The sequence below is a fragment of the Amblyomma americanum genome, chromosome 8 (assembly GCF_052857255.1).
Source record: "Amblyomma americanum isolate KBUSLIRL-KWMA chromosome 8, ASM5285725v1, whole genome shotgun sequence".
NCBI lineage: Eukaryota > Metazoa > Arthropoda > Arachnida > Ixodida > Ixodidae > Amblyomma > Amblyomma americanum.
Genome location: NC_135504.1, coordinates 33825816 through 33842714, shown reverse-complemented (window position 1 = coordinate 33842714; position 16899 = coordinate 33825816). Strand labels below are relative to the sequence as shown.

Genomic DNA, 16899 nt, shown 5'->3' with positions numbered 1-16899 from the left:
GGACGGCTCAAATTGAGCCCTAACCGCGCCACTCCGATTTCCATACGCAAATTAGCCGGCAGCGGCACTGGCGTTTCGCGGTCTGCTCGAAAAACGGCCTCCTCCTTCTCCCTCTCCCGGTTCCCTGTTTTGATGAACTATTGGGAAAGACGGGGAGAAGCGTTTCCCTTTCACGAATCGTAAACAAAGGAGAGAATGAGAAATCTTCATTTAACACAGCGTAGGAAGTTTTCCTAGAGGGTGAAGTAAAGCGGGAACGAACAGTTTATTCCTCAGATAAACTACAGAGAATTCTCGTTTTTATAGGGAAGAAAAACTATAGGGAAGAAAGAAAGTGAGGCAGCGATAGGGAAGTCGGGAGGCGGTGCGTGGAGGCCGAAGTTTATTTGGGGAGGTGGGCGGGGCGACGGGCAGGCGCGTCGTTTTTGAAATGGGAAGACAGTGTGCGCACGACACTCCCGCCAGCGCGAACGGTCAACCGTGAAAGCGTGCAACAAAAAGCAAGGCGCCACAGAACCAACAAGCAGTAGTGCGCATGAAATCGAAAAAAAAAGGATTATTCCCCAAACACCCGCCAGTGTCCCGCGAGCGTAAAATAAAGAGAGGTTAAGCATGATCTGTGCCGCTGTTGACCCACAAACGCTGTGGTAACGTTGCAGATGAGGCGTATAAACATTCCATAAGGGAAAAAAGGAATAAAAAGGGGAGGGTATTCAAGAAAAACAAGAGAAATTCACGCGCTAAATTTCCACTCGCAGTCCGTCGCAACGCTCGCGTTTGGGGTCCCTGCTTCGAGCATCATTTCCCTCTTCTCCCGTCTTCTGTTCATCGAGCTCCCTTTTTTTCCCTAGCTTATCGCTCGCTCCCTCGGAGAGGCGGCGCAACCTGGCGCCAGCATTGATCCCTTTCGATTGGTGCCAAGCGTGTATCGCGCGATGCCCTTCTCGGCTTGTTTGCCAGCGGCCTCCTTATCGACGACGGCTGTCTCTCTTCTTCGGGAAAATAAAAATAGAAAAACACTCTCCACGTCCGCAGCTAACACCGCAAGCACCTAATGGTCTTTTAAAGAGCCCGCTATCCTCCCCGGCCTTCTCTGTTTAAAGCCCTCTTAAATGCGTCTTTTGCGTCTCGCGGTCGCTCGGTTTGCGCTGTGGCTCGTCTGAAACACTTTAAAGGAAGGGAAACCTTCGAAGTGCATAACGGGCTTCGCGCGTTAAAAAAGAAAAAAAAACTGAATTGATTCGGAATAAAGTGAGCGGGAAATACTAAAGAAGTGTACGGTCGAATCAAGTCAGGAAATTGATTCTCTTCTTCAAGGGAGCTGGAAGGCATGTTTAATCACAGGGACGCCGGTGTCCAGTGGTTTGCCACTCAATAAATCATCCATCTATTTCATTCATTCATTCATTCATTCATTCATTCATTCATTCATTCATTCATTCATTCATTCATTCATTCATTCATTCATTCATTCATTCATTCATTCATTCATTCATTCATTCCTCCGCTCGTTCGCCTGCCCATTCGTCCACTAATACGCTCACTTACCGACTTTCCTGAATTCATGGTCTCGTGGGTTCATTATTTTTTATGCCGTTGTTCTTCATTAATTAATTTCAGGACATTTAAAGGCAAAGAAATGGTGTTCTCAAAGCGCAGCGTGATGCTAGAAACAGCATGTGAACAGTTCGTATCTGGACAGCAAAGGCCAATAGAACACAACTCAGCAAGAAAAAACAGAAGATAGAGGAGAGTTAAACGCTATAACGATTACTGTAGTACAAATTATCCGCTAAAGCCAGGATTGTGTTTCTATATTATCGCGAAAACGTCCCAAAGCAGCCAAAAAAAAATACATATGGGGATATGCGGTCGATATCTCGACTCTGTTTTCGCTGGTAGTTGTAGGAAACTACTAAGCTATGGCACTGAACACACTGATTTCACTGATCTAGCCTTAAGCGGCTAGATCCGACGATGACCTTTTCAGTTCCTCGCGGAATACCTCGCCCTATTGCATGCGTTATCCGTAGACTACGTTTAAACGTGGCATTTACGCGCAAATACTTGCACTTAATAGGACAAGCGGACTCCCCGGAATGTGCCACATGTGGCGTGCTAGAGACTATAGAACATGTTTTAGTGGCGTGTCCAGCGTATGCACGTGAAAGACTCATACTCGCATCTGCTCTGAAGCCTATGGACACATCGCTTCTCTCTGAGGATTTGATCCTCGGCGCTTGGCCAGATAGTTTTAGAACTGCAAAGGCAACGCGAGCGCTCTCACGCTTTTTGAGCGACACGGACCTTGTCTCGCGTTTGTGATGTCAGAAAGTAGTTTCTCATCTGCCTCCTCCCATCATCATCATCCCCCACAGTGACCCTCTTTTTTCTCGTCTTCTTCTTCCCCAGTGCAGAGTAGCAGGCCAGATATTTATTTTTCAGGCCAACCTCTCTGCCTTTCCTATCAATAAACCCTCTCTCTCTCTCTCTCTGATTTCACGCATCTCGCGGTGCTTGCTGAGTGCAATTTATCGCCCCGCCAAAACGTTTTAATCTAGGTCGGCGCCAACATAATACAAACCAAGAAGCCGATTCGTTTAGAACTTCAATCTTCAAACTGTACGGAGAGCCAAGTGAAGTGGAAACGTTCGAAAAAATTGGAGCCGGAACTTAATCTCCGCCTTAGGCGTATGACGCGATAGCGTAGCCGGTTATTTCCCATATATACAGAAGGTCATTCTCTAATTTACATTCATAGATACCTGTGATGTCAGTGCACGTTAAAGATCCCCAGGTAGCCGAAATCATTCCGGAGCCCTCCACTACGGCACCTCTTTCTTCCTTTGTTCTTTCACTCCCTCCTTTATCCCTTCCCTTACGGCGCGGTTCAGGTGTCCAACGATATGTGAGACAGATACTGCGCCATTTCCTTTCCCCAAAGCCAATTATTATTATTATTATTATTATTATTATTAGATGCCTGTGAGTCATACCCTTCCTGGGGCAGTGGCACAGCGGTTAGGCGATGCGCCATGCTCCCAGCGGTGCTCCCAGCGGTGGGCCTTGTGCGACCCGGGTTGCTCTTCCCGATCGATCAATCAATAATTTAACTGCCACCTGCCACGGTGGGAAAGTTGTGATGACGCCGCAAGGTCACGTGACCTAGGTGGTCCACCTGCCTCCTGGGTTGCGCTCTGAGGTCCACCTGCCAGAGTCATGCCCGTGATTTTTCGCTAACAACGCCTACAACGCCGACGCCAGATTTTCTGCACAACGGGGCCTTTAACGTTATCGCGTTCAAACGCCGCTTTACATACTCGAAAAAGGCTCTAGAAACAGGCATTATATCGACTTTACGTCTGCGCGGCTGTCCGGCGCGGTCGCCTTAAGGGCGAAGCAGAGGCTAGATGAACGACTTGAGAGGCGAGCTATTGTCCTCCAGAAGGCCAAAGCTTTACTCTCTGGAACGATGCTGCCGACAAAGTAATGACCCGGACAAATTGCTTATCTCGGCGTTGTCTGCGTTAAAGAGAGAGGCTGGGGAACCTCACAAAGTATCCAGCGGAGGGCGAAAAAAACAACGCGAAAGAAATGTGTCTAAGAATTCGTTGCTTAGGCGGCTAGCGCACAGATGCACGCGAAGAACGCTGCCGTGTAGTAGGCGAGCGCTTTCACGAAGGGATTACAAAATCAAGCCAGATTGTGGAATTCAATTTAATTGTTTGTCTAATTTGCGCCGGCTGGGTTCTGGTGTTGTTGTCGATGATGGTGGTAATTTTTCTCGCCAGAGTGTGTCAACAATAATGTTCTGGTGTCTTTACGAGAAAGTTAACAGAAGCGAGGTAAGGTCAGGACATATACGTGATGTGAAATAAGAGGAAGAAATGGACTTGGGCAGGGCATGTAATAACTCTTATAATAAGGCATAATAACCCTTGGTCCTTAAGGGTAACGGAGTGGGTTCCAAGAGAAGGCAGGCGTAGCAGGGGGCGGCAGAAAGTTAGGTGGGCGGATGAGATCAAGAAGTTTGGGGAGGTACGGTGTCCGCATCTGGCAAAGGGCAGCGTTAATTGAAGAGACATGGGAGAGGCCTTTGCCCTACAGGGGCGTGGTCCGATTGTTGTTGTTGATGATGATGATGATAATGATGATGTATTTTGTACGACACAAGAGCTTGTCAGTAGCGAAATACCGCCGGATCTTGTTAACCCTTAACTCCTTGGGGTCGAAGGTTTTTGAGCTGTTATGCTTGCGATAGAGAAAGCGAAACTCTCCTTGAATCCTGCTGCCCAAGGGTGGCAGTCTTGAAAGCCGTCGCTGCCTGGCTTATAAAAATTTAGCCAATACTCCGGGCGATTAAACTGTATTTAAAAACAAAAACAAAAGAGAGCCTTAGTCAATTGGAACTTCTAAAAAAATTGTTCGAATTAACTGGCAATACGAACTATCCGAGTTTGAATTTACGCCGGTTACTTATGCGTGAATCACGGGAACCTATAGAGCGAGAAGCAGCAAATGACCGCTACTGTCTGCAGCTAATAGAAATAAAAGAGAACAGAACGCCTCACGCTGTATTATCGAGCGCCTGAAAGTACGCAGATAGCGTGCGCCATGGAGTTTTCATCGACGTGTATCGACCCAGTGCGTCGCGCGGGGCTTCCAGATATGTTTCGAGAGCGGAGTCACGACATCGTTGCTGACGAAAAAGAATGTCTCACGCAAGCATACTGATTTATCGAGGAAACGACGCAAGCTTTAGTAAGGCGTCGACTCAACGTAATCCACGCAATGCAAATGAGGTCTACATATCTGACCCTCCGTGTGTAGGAAGCGATGAATATTGCCGGTTAGGCCACATTGTTCAGATTTGTCGCGCTAATCGGTACACTGCACGCTGCCCTTACGTCGGCTCACGGTATATCACCACCACCACCCCTATCATCATCATCATCTTCATCTTCTGCTTCTTCTTTTCCTTTTCCTTCTTCTTCTTCTTCTTCTTCTTCTTCTTCTTCTTCTTCTTCTTCTTCTTCTTCTTCTTCTTCTTCTTCTTCTTCTTCTTCTTCTTCTTCTTCTTCTTCTTCTTGTTCTTGTTCTTCTTCTTCTTTTCCTTCTTCTTCTTCTCCTTCTTCTTCTGCTTCTTCTTCTTCTACTTCTTCTTCTTCTTTTCTTTTTCTTTTCCTTCTTTCTCTTTTACTTCTTCTTCTTAGCTCTTAAAGACACCTGCAAGGGTATTACATAAGGACGAGGGGGGGGGGGGGACATCGGGATAGCATATGACATTATAGGTAAAAAACGTGAAATAAGTGAAATAAGAAAAAAAATATATGTTTATAAAACAAGCAGACAGGTGCATTGTGAAGTATACTATGAAAACGAAAAAAAAAAACTCAAAGGCAGCAATGACCCACATTAGGATTTCAAGTGTGAAGGCAGCGTTAGCCGGAATTTAGAAGCATCGCGTTCAATGTTCCGCGCTTTGCATGCAGGATATCTTCTCTGTAAAGCACAACGAGTCACGTCGAGACAAACAGTACAAATGTCAGCAGGCTTCATTCATGGTTACAAATTAAGCGTACGAAATCCTCGCAGTGCTGCACAAGACCTATTTCTCGGCGCAGGTATAAAAAGAAAGTAAAAGCATGCATCATCTGTCCTGAAATGCAGAAGACCCGCTGAAATTTTGTTCACTGTAAAAATTAACTTCATGCCGCCAAAACAAGCGACATAAAATTCCTATCTACGCAATGCTGCATCAGTGGGTAAATGACTAATTTTGAAATTTACTACGCATTTACTTAATATTATTGGTCCCTCTTACCAGTTTTATCACTATCTGGCGCTCAAAAATCAGCCTAATTTGAGAATGTTAATTCTATAGCAATTCTTTATTTCGGAGAAATCTTCTGCTTCTTTATAGTTTTATTCCATATTGCGGCCAATAACGACAAGAACACTGGAAGCTGAACAGATTTATCAAGTATTTTCATTGCTCATGCATAGCAGGGTTCAAAAGAAAATTGTACTGTTGGCGGCAATCTGATTACTTCATTCCTTGCTCCTTTCGTGCTGTTCCATGAAGGCGATGCTGCAATGACTCGTAGAAGATGCGTCTTAACACGTGGCTGTATGGAAAATTTTCGCCGTCAGAGATAACTCAGAATTCCGCGAACAATATAAGCAAAATTACGATGCAGTGGAGCCGGCGTAGCCACTACTTTTCTTGTTCTGCCCGTGACATAGCAAACGGTCATAGCGTTTCGGTGGCTCTCCAATAAGTGTTGTGAACACTGTCGAACAAGCATCAAGAAACAGACCCTTTAATTGTTGTTTCCTGTAATAGTATAATTGTACTGCACTATGCGCAACCGATTACTAAGTACTACCGTTAAACTCCTGTTCTAACCTTAACCAGTTTTAAGTCCTGCTTGTTTGTGCACCGACAGCAAAATAGCGCATATTTAGTATAAGCAAGCAGCATGAATGGTTTTCTTGGAGCCCAATGCACTGGTAAGTGCCGGCGAAAGAAAAAAATACACATAGGATGCTCGGCAGGGGCATTTTTATGATGATGCGGCTGATAACAGTTAGACAGTGAGGCGTTGTCATGTTTCGACTGATTCTTAAGCGTATAGCATGTCTGTTCGATGACCGTAAGCGCCATAGCCGTATCGGAGCTTACAGATGCCTGCTACCTGCCTCTCAAGCTTGCTGCAGCCTATTTCCTGACCCGCTAACTTCTACAATCTTCAATGGACAGGAGGTGCTCGGAGGCCAGCCCTTGGGACATGATTACATCGACCATCGTCGCAAGGACATTGGAGTTATGGCTACGCCGGGCGATCGCTAAGGGCGCTAACCTGCGGAGACGGTTGCCATTAGTGTCTTGACCACCGAGAAGCACGAATTCGTTGGGTACTCGTTCAACGAGCAAGCAGAACGCTGGTACGGCGGCGATGTTCCCGCAGATCCTGGAACCATCGATGCAGACATGCGTCCAGCGTGCCAGCGGTCAGAAGGGGCAGAAGCCACGGGCCAATCCAGGAGCCGAAGCCCGATCCGCGGTGGCCTCGCGCCCAGCCCGGCGCGCGCACGGGCGGCCGGCTGGTGCATCCAAGAAGATTGGCCGAGGGAAAACAAAAACCCACGCTCGCTGCCCCAAGACGACGAGTGTGCCGCCGGGAGACGGCAGGGCGCAGCAGCGTTATGCGTGTCCCGGACGCCGTCGGGGCCTCCTGAGAGCCGCGGTTCCCATGCGGTCGTAGCGGGGCCCCCACCGCCAGCAGCCTGCAGCGGCCAGCCACCCGACGTCCAGCCGCCGGCAGCACTCACGACGGAGTCCTTCGCGGGCATGGCGAGAAAGCTGACCGCTTTCTCGACGACCGGCAACAACCCCGGAGGCGGAGGCTACTACCACCTGCCCATCACAGACATCGTCATCACCAAGCGGGACGGACAGAAGGTGAGAGACGCTGCTAGCCTCCGCCGACACTGCTGTGTATAGGGTGGATGTGCTATTTTGCTGGCTTTCGCGATCATGATCGGTCCCGTAGACCACATCCTTCTCGTGGCGTCGGATCATGTCTCGTGGTGGCTGGTATGTTAGACGTATGCGTTGAATTCCGGTAGCGGAACTTGGTTCTGCAGGTCATCGGTTTGTGTTTGTCAGTCAGTTCAGTTATAAGCACGTTGTCTGTTGATCAGCATCGTTGAATCAACCTTGACATAGAATGTTGAGGAAAAGGTGTCTGTCCTTAGGTTTCAACTACAGTATGCATAAGGGAAGATTGTTAGGCCAGTTGGTTCATGATCGGCGGTGTGTCTGTCACTTCTTGTCTTCCTGTCCCGTTTTTCTTGCGCCGTTCGATTGTTATGATCATGTGCATGCTGATGCATCTCGTTCAAGCATGGGTATCTGCTGTTGTTTAATATGTATCTTTTACTTGGACTTGTTAGGCGTCGCGGATCGTTCACTTTTGAAGGCAGCAGATGTTGGCGATACGACATAGGAACTTCAGCATGAGTTTTACATTGCGCTAGCTTGCATGACTTACACACACTAAATCACGATGACTTTCGACGATGCCGCAGATCTGTGTGATGAGCTAGCCAGTCGGGGTGTTTTTGTGCTGTTATGATGGCACAAGTGAAACCAAAACAGATTGCTAGAAATCACGACGCAATTTCTTCTTGCGTGCTGCGTGGTGGCTTGACATGGGACGCAATAGGTTTCTTAGGGCCAGAGAATCCTTTCCGCCAAGGTGAATCTAGGAAATTTGATATCTGTGCAGAGCATGCTTAACTACATAATAAGCAGTACGGCAGTATTGGTCTGTCGACGCGTTTACCGTCACAGCGTTTCCACAAGGCTGAGCTCCTCTGACAAAACCGCGCATCTGGTCCTCGATGCAATTGAGCAGTTTTTTGTTAAAGCGATACTTAAATTTAGGTTAGACACAAAACGTGTTTGCTGGAAAGACATGAACATATGTTCTAGTCTGCTGTCATGTTTGCTATGTTGCAAAGTGTATGTTTAGTGAGTGACATTCAGAATACAGTGTTTCTCAGAGCTGTGGCCTTCGCACCATAAGGCACAGTTACAGTTTGGCTGTGACTGCTCACAAATTGAAGGACGTCTTCTGCCAACCAGTTCTCACTTTACCCTGGGGTTTTCTTAAAACCAAGGAATATAACTAACGGATCCTCTAATTCCTGTTTGGATTTTCTTTCTTCTGTGTAACGAATAAACTTGAGTGCTCTAATAGGCCAGTCGATAGCTTTCCTTTAAACGTTCAGTGGTCTTTGTGGCTCATGTTACGTCATCGAATATGAAGCGTTACTTTCTATTTCCTTGCATGACGGGAGAGGAGGGCGTGCTCACAAGTTTAAGAAAGGAGACCAAAAGGATGTGCCATATTATGGATAATCGTTCGAGTATTGTAAACTGTGTCCACTTTCGGTCAGATTTACCGCTTTGTCGTGTAGAGCATTTACAAACTGAAAAAAAAAAATCAAAGGAAAAGCTTCGATGATAAGCGAGCTGCAACGTCATGAGCGTGTGTTTTGAGTCCGAGCAGGGCGCCGAGGGTGTGCGATTCTGTTCCAGAATCTTGCACTCAAATCCAATACACTGTGAAAACGCCGCTGCAAGTTGGAAGAGCACGTAGACCCTCAACACAGCGTTTAATAGATTCTATTTGCGTTTCTTCTTCCTCGACCCGCCGTGGTGGCTCAGTGGTTAGGGCGCTCGGCTACTAATCCGGAGTTACCGGGTTCGAACCCGACCGCGGCGGCTGCGTTTTTATGGAGGCAGAACGCCAAGGCGCCCGTGTGCTGTGCGATGTCATTGCACGTTAAAGATCTCCAGGTGGTCGAACTTATTCCGGAGCCCTCCACTACGGCACCTCTTTCTTCCTTTTTTCTCTCAGTTCCTCCTTTATCCATTCCCTTACGGCGCGGTTCAGGTGTCCAACGATATCTAGACTGATACTGCGTCATTTCCTTTCCCCAAAAAAACCAATCATTATTATTATTTCTCCTTCCTCGCGTGCGCAGGTGAAAACGGTGCAGGTGGTTCGCGCCGATGGGGCCGACGACGAGCTTATCGAGATGTCGTACATCAGCACCAAGGTCATCGGCAAGGGCACCTTCGGCGTCGTACAGCAGATCAAGCTTGTGGACAGCGGCGAGGTGTACGCAGTCAAGTGGGTGCGCCAGGACCGCAAGTTCAAGAACCGCGAGCTGCAGATCATCCGCTCGCTGTCGCACCCCAACATCACGCGCCTCTGCTACTTCTTCTGCACGCTGGACAAGAACAAGGACACCGTGTACCTGAACCTCATCATGGAGTACATCCCGGAGACAGTGCACCGGGTCATCATGCACTACAGCCGGAACAAGCACACCTTCCCGCTGTTCTTCATCAAGCTCTACATGTACCAGGTACGCAGAGATGTGGGCGCCTCCAAAGCTTTTTTTTAATTGGTTTTTGGGGGAAAGGAAATGCGCAGTATATGTCTCATATATCGTTGGACACCTCAACCGCGCCGTAAGGGAAGGGATAAAGGTTGGAGTGAAAGAAGAAATGATGAAGGAGTTGCCGTAGCGGAGGGCTCCGGAATAATTTCGACCACCTGGGGATCTTTAACGTGCAGTGACATCGCACAGCACACAGGCGCCTTAGTGTTTTGCCTCGATAAAGACGCAGCCGCCGCGGTCGGGTTCGAACCCGGGAACTCCGGATCAATAGCCGAGCGTCATAACCACTGAGCCACCACTGCGGGTGGTTCCGAAGTAATAATAATTGGTTTTGGGGGGAAAGGAAATCGCGCAGTGTCTGTCTCGTATATCGTTGGACACCTGAACCGCGCCGTAAGGGAAGGGATAAAGGTTGGAGTGAAAGAAGAAAGGATGAAAGAGGTCCCGTAATGGAGGGCTCCGGAATAATTTCGACCACCTGGGGATCTCTAACGTGCACTGACATTGCACAGCACACGGGCGCCTTAGCGTTTTGCCCCTATAAAAACGCAGCCGCTGCGGTCGGGTTCGAACCCTGGAACTCCGGATCAGTAGCCGAGCGCGCTAACCACTGAGCCAGCGCGGCGGGTGGCTCCGAAGCGGAGACTTTCGATTCTTGACAACCAGTGGAAGGAGGCTGCAGAACTACCACTTGCCATTGTTCCTGGCAACGATTGCAACGTAATATATGGACTAAGAACGTAGCGTTAGAACAACTCATCTATAAGGAGAGGGCAGAAATGCGCTACATCACGAAAGCGACTAGAACACTTGAAAGAGCCCAGTGTAGAAGAAGTGACCGTTAACAAGGTAGACTTTTGGAGGGGAGTTGGTCAGTCACAATATTTAAACGAAGGATGTAGCGTTAAAACGGCACGTAAAAAGTACAAGGACATATATTATATTGCCACATTGTTAGCCATTGAGTGGCGCCGCCATGTGGTGGAGAGCACAAGCTGGTCTTCCTTGTCTTCCCCGGCTCGTGCGTTCGTTCTCTTGGGTGTGCCTGCCTGAATAGTCCTGGTGTGCCCTTCTGCCCTTTCTGCCGGCTTTCGGTGACAATATTGACACATAAAAAATGAAACGAGAAAAGTGTATAAGTACAAGAGTAGCACTGTTCATGTGCTCACCTTTTATGTGTGTTGTCTTAATACTGCACTCTTGATTCAAGCATTGTCTGACCAACGGGCCACCCAGTCTGCCTTGTCAAAATTTACAACTCTGTGCAGAGTAGTCGCTGCATTTTATTGTAGAATTAGTTCGACAGAAGGTTAAAATCCTATGCTTCTAAAGCTTACAGCGCAATACGGACGCCGGATACCGAGGAATTCGGGACAAGCGCTAGCACAACTGAAGATTTATGTGCAAAAAAAGTGGCATTTATAGCGTTCATCGCATCACTAAAGCACAAACTAATGACTTTTTGGAATGCAAGTGACTAGGTGATGTCATGGTCCAGGAATATAACGATATGATATCAAGAACGCGAGGAGTAATTTTGCTCCCTTTTATCCTGAACAAGATAGTAGAACGCCAGAGCCGCGAATGCTAGGCGGGTGTGTATAAATGCCAACTTTTGTGAATAAAACATGAGCGTTTGCATTGCAAGTTTCACCAACTTACAATGCAATGAAATTAACTTAACAATGAAACTTACAATGAAATTTCACCAAGTAGCCCGTTTTGATAGCTTGTTAATTGTTGACGACGCAGGTATGAATAGGCACGAAGGGAAAAATAAATGCGGGGAAAGAAAAGAATCCTGTTTCGGCAGGCCATGTTTATCTGCAGTACTGAGCTTGTATAGATGAGACACTGTTCTTTAGAAAACTGCATAAACACGAGGCGGGACGCAAAATGAGACGACCCCTTTCAATTTTGTTATTTTACAACTTATGCCTTCCCGTGGCCACGCGTACACCAGCGGGCACTTAATAAGCTGTGTATTCACTGCGTCTTTATCCAAATGAACACTACCCGGTCAAGCTTGTTTTTCGCGCGCGATACGTTTAAAAGATTACCGTCTCGAGAAGGTATCTCGCGCGAAAGTGAGACGATCAAATGTATTCCGACAGAACGCTTCATACGTTGCAGGCGTAATAAAAAAATTGGCTGGGGTTCAACGTGCCTTGAACTTAGTTATACGAGCGCATGGTGTCCACTGTCTCAAGTCAAAGGTCAAGGCCAAAGGTCAAGGTCAGGTACCCAGTGTTCATAGTCATATGATCAAGTGGTCATAGTACCAACGCATACCGCAACGCAGTTAAGTACGTTTAGAACCCGTGAGACATTGAAGGTCATTCCCGATGTGGTGCCCACAGTCTCAAATCAAATGTCAAAGTCAAGTATCAAGGCTAACGTCAGGTACCCAAAGGTCATAGTCATATGATCACTTGGTCATAGCACCATAGCTTGGGCTAAACCCCCTCGCAGTTAAGTCTGTTCAGACCTTGTGACGCAATGAAGGTCGTTGCCTTATCCGCATCGAAATCAGAAGTTCTATACCAAGGAGTGAAGCTCTCGCTCTAAAAAGAAACAAAATAATGTCTCTCTAAGGCGTTACCTGATCTCTGCCTGAGAGCTTTTTCTTGAAACTTCTGGAGCTAAAAGATGTGGAATAAAGAAGTAAATACCACTTTGATTGCAATGAATGCCGATCGTACATGTGGGAGAGAGCCTCTCATAGACCGCTATACCAAAGGTGCCTTGTATGCAGAGGATGCAAGAGAGCTTCTTCCGGTTGACAATTTTGGCATCAAGAGGAATTTTTTTCGCCATACTCGGGCTTTGCACGTGCAGGTACTGCGTGGTCTGGCGTACATCCACATGCTGGGCATCTGCCACAGGGACATCAAGCCGCAGAACTTGCTCTGCGACCCGGACAAGTGCGTGGTCAAGGTGTGCGACTTCGGCTCGGCCAAGATCCTCATCAAGGACGAGCCCAACGTCGCGTACATCTGCTCGCGCTACTACCGAGCCCCCGAGCTCATCCTGGGCGCCACCGAGTACACGACCATGGTGGACGTCTGGTCCGCCGGCTGCGTGCTCGCGGAGTTCTTCATCGCCAGGCCCGTGTTTCCGGGCGACAGCAACCTGGACCAGTTCTCCGAGATCATGAGGATACTGGGAACACCCACCGAGGAGCAGGTCCTCCAGATGAACCCCAACTGGACCGAGTGCAGGTTCCCCAAGCGGAAGTCGGTGCCCTGGGAGCGTGTACTCGAAGGCAAAGGGACGCCCAAGGCGATCGACCTGCTGATCAGGCTTCTGGACTACGTGCCCAGCAAGAGGATCACGTGCTTCGACGGCATGGCGCACTCGTTCTTCGATGACCTCCGGCTGGCAGGAGCTACGCTTCCGGACGGAGGTCCTCTGCCGGCTCTCTTCAACTTCTCCAACGAGGAGCTCCAGGTAAACCCTGCCATCAACCACCTACTGAGACCCCAGCAGGCCGGAACTGGAAGCAACCTGGTATCCAGAAAGTCTTCATTGCCGAAAAAGTGACGTCAGCCGTTTTTTCGCGCGAAACGTTGGGGTTTGTCACAAAGGACGCCTGATGAGCCTGGGACAGCACGGGTGAAGAAATGTCAGCGCCGCAGCAGCACGGTTTTAAACCGCGGGCGTTTTCGTGTAGTGCTCTTGTGTTGGTGGCGATCTGCTTGAGGATTGTGGAGTGGCCTTGCGGTTTTTAACTCCGACAACCTTGAGCTGGGTGTCGTAATGAGAAAAGAAAATAACAAAGGAAGCGGTTGGTTGGCGGTACTTGCGAGTTCTTTGTTTTAGGAGTCGGAAGATGAGCAAGGCGAACCAACTTGATCTCACGTGAGAAGCGCCGACACAACCGTGTTCCAAATGCATTCTGTTTGCCACCGACGGTGGTGACTCGTCTAGTATTAGTAAATCCCAGACGAGCAACGTACCTCACGTCAGCAGGCCGCGTGAATAGCCACTTCATTTTTTTTTCTTTTAATAACCCCGCTGGTGCGAAACTTGCGGGGATCAGTCATGACAGTGATGCCACATTTCTTTTTTCTTCGCTCATTTTTATCTGCTGCCAATTCGCTTAACTGCGAGAAAATAAAGCGGAAGATGTCGAAAGCGCTTTACGTTTTGCTTGTTTCACATGTTTGGTGCACACGGCTGAGCTGCGAGTTTGTGAATGGCCTCGAGAGTGAGGCTGTAGCTTTCCACTTCAACTAGTACGGCTTAGCTGAAGCAAAGGGAAAGGTTAGCACAACTTGGCCTCAGCAAAATAACAGTAAGCTGGAGTCTCGACAGGTGTAGAACACTTGCTGTACTGCAGGAACAGAGAGCAGAAGCCATGGGATACCGAGCTTGGTGCAGTCAGCGGGAAATCAATATGATTTGGGGCTCCTCCATACTCTCACGTATAGAAGACCTGGCGGACAGCTCTGTGTGGTGTTGCGGTTCAGACGTAGACCAACAACGAAGTGCTGAAAAGTGACTAGGACGCAGAGGCTTATAAATTCTCTTTGCGCTTTCATTATTGCCTTCGTGGGGTCAACAAGAACTTGTCGTGTCTACAGACAGAAACTACAGACTGCATGCAGACAACCTACAAACGTCTCTTGTCACTAGTTCTCACAGTTCACATGAGTTCACTGCGAGCCTACGGAGTAATAGATGTTGTTATGAAAACAGTGGTGTTGAAGTGCGCCAAAGAACTGCCAGCAAAGGACCCGTGAGATATTTTAAAATCTGCTAGTTTTCAGCACTGTTAGCCTTCACTCTTTAAAAAAGGGCATGTTTCCTTACTTGTCAATGAAAAGAGGCATCATGTTGGTGCAGCCGCTTTCCAATGACTCGGAACTGTCGTGCTGTCACCATTGCGCACTTGACCTCGTTGCTGATGCTGGGTATTATCAGCGTTTTAAAGCAACGTTTCTTAACAGCGCTGATAGCACCGTATCTCTCAGATTACGTTTTGCTATTCTGTGTGCCTCAAAGGCCTTACAGATACAGCCTTGTTCATAGCTCTTCGGGCCTCATGGTCGCAGAGGCGGCACTGAAGTTGGTCTGTATCGATACGCAAAGAAAAATGGACTATAGTCGGATACAACTGAAACTCAAGCGACATACACCCTTCAAAGGAGGCACTCCAACCGATGGCGTCGACCGATTTTCATGAGTTCGCGGTGAATCTCATTTCACGGATGCACCTGTTAGTCACCTGCGATGTCCCGCTAGGAAATTAACCTCTATGTCATGACAAACGGTCGAGGCCGTTGGCTGGGAAAACCTCTTTTGAGGGTTGCTTGATGCTTCATCCTTGAGTTTTGTTTCACTGTAAATAGAAATAAGTTACTTGAAATCAAATATCCGGTATAAACGACTCAAGAAGCAGATTGTGGAGAGATATAGCTAGCAAGGTAGCAGAGCGTTTTTGGTCCTGTCTACGCAATATCAGGACCGCTACTTCATGGCAAGTGGCGCAGCTACCACAGTGGACGACACTACAAAGCGACGGGGGGGTCTCAAAGCATCCAGTCATTCATCGAGGCCAGCCGTAGATCTCATTTCTTCTCATCTCATTTGTTCGCATCGCATTTAGAGACGAAAGCGTTTAGCCCCAGTCAGGAAATCGCGAGCAAAAATGAAAAAAAAAAGCGCAGTCGCAATGAACGGGCGAATACTATAGGCGGCTCATTTGAGGCGAGTGGAGCAGCTACAGGATCTGGCGTTTAATGAGCAGAAAAGAGCGAAACCGCACAGAAAACAGCGAGTCAGTCGGACAGGCGAAACGACATTAATAAGGGACGCGAAGTGGAGGAGACGCTATGGGCGGGAGGGAGGAAAGAAGGAGGTAATGAGGGGAAGGGGCTGACGCTAAACTGTATCATAGAAAAACCATTAGGGAAGGAATAAATGAGGCGAACACTCACGGAGGCGGAGGCGGAGGAAAAGGAAGGAAGGAAGAGGGGAAAGGGGGAGAGTGCCATTTACAACCAGAATGTTTCGATTTCCGGAGTAGTATAGGGAAAACACAAGAAGCGCGGGTCGGCCCGTTCAGCGGGCGTGCTACGCACGGTTTTCCAAGCGATAGGCTTAGCATTCGCTTCATTGCTTTAGGCACACGCCGCTTGCTGCCCCAGCGCCGAGCATACACTATACCCACCGCACATTTTCTTAACGCTCTTGCACCGGCGCGCTCGAAACGCTGAGATTTTTTTTTTTTTTCTCTCAGCGGCGACGGCAAGCCGTAATTCATTTTTGCATCTCCGTGAAGGGGAAAGCAAAAGGCTTCTTCCGAAACTGCGTTGTTTGCTTTCGAAAACTCACTCCTCCTTCTTGAGGCGGGCAGTCCTTATTTTTCGCGGGTGAAAAAGAAACCGCTCCTGCTGCTCCAGCCGGTGGAGTATAAAAACCGTATTCGACCACGAACGGAAAAGCCGGATCCGCAAACGGCCCCCCCCCCACCCCCCCTATTTTCCCTCAGACCTCGATTCCAAGCCGACGGCTCCGGATCGTGATAAATGGTCCCGCTTGCGTTTCGGCCCGCCGCCGCCGAGCGGCGCAACAAATCGCACCACCACTCACCCGCTGGCGCTGCTGTAGCCTCGGCCCAACGAGGCTTAGCGTTTGCATTGAAAACCGGTTAATGCGGCGTACGCAGCGGGCCGAGCGATGACGCCTTGTTTACCGGAACGGATCGGACGTCAACAGCTGTTGCCGTCGCGGCTAGCTAGGAGTATAAGTAGAGATCACGAACCGTGGGTTGGCTAAGATTCGGTTCGCCACAGGAAATGTGCAAGCCAAGGCTCTTTCTGAAGCCTGTTTTTAACTTATTTATTTGTCGCACACAGTTCTTCCTTTGGTTTTTCACGCATGACCTTTCACGACCCGTGGTACGTATACTTT

At 48.4% G+C, this 16899-nt stretch overlaps 1 protein-coding gene across 1 annotated transcript; it reads left to right on the top strand.

Moving 5' to 3' along the window:
• The first annotated feature begins 7112 nt into the window (after nucleotides 1-7112).
• On the top strand, nucleotides 7113-14123 carry LOC144101284 (glycogen synthase kinase-3 beta-like). The gene is made up of 3 exons (XM_077634381.1): nucleotides 7113-7465; nucleotides 9559-9945; nucleotides 12820-14123. Exons 1-3 carry the CDS (start codon nucleotides 7355-7357, stop codon nucleotides 13522-13524), a joined length of 1203 nt encoding a protein of 400 aa, XP_077490507.1. The 5' UTR covers nucleotides 7113-7354; the 3' UTR covers nucleotides 13525-14123.
• The last annotated feature ends 2776 nt before the right edge of the window (nucleotides 14124-16899 follow it).

What these genes read in the sequence shown, in the direction of transcription:
- LOC144101284 (XM_077634381.1), top strand. Translation starts at nt 7,355, where the DNA reads ATGGCGAGAAAGCTGACCGCTTTCTCGACGACCGGCAACAACCCCGGA. An exon ending in CCAAGCGGGACGGACAGAAG is followed by an intron (nt 7,466 to 9,558) that starts GTGAGAGACGCT and finishes TCGCGTGCGCAG; the next exon opens with GTGAAAACGGTGCAGGTGGT. An exon ending in TCAAGCTCTACATGTACCAG is followed by an intron (nt 9,946 to 12,819) that starts GTACGCAGAGAT and finishes TTGCACGTGCAG; the next exon opens with GTACTGCGTGGTCTGGCGTA.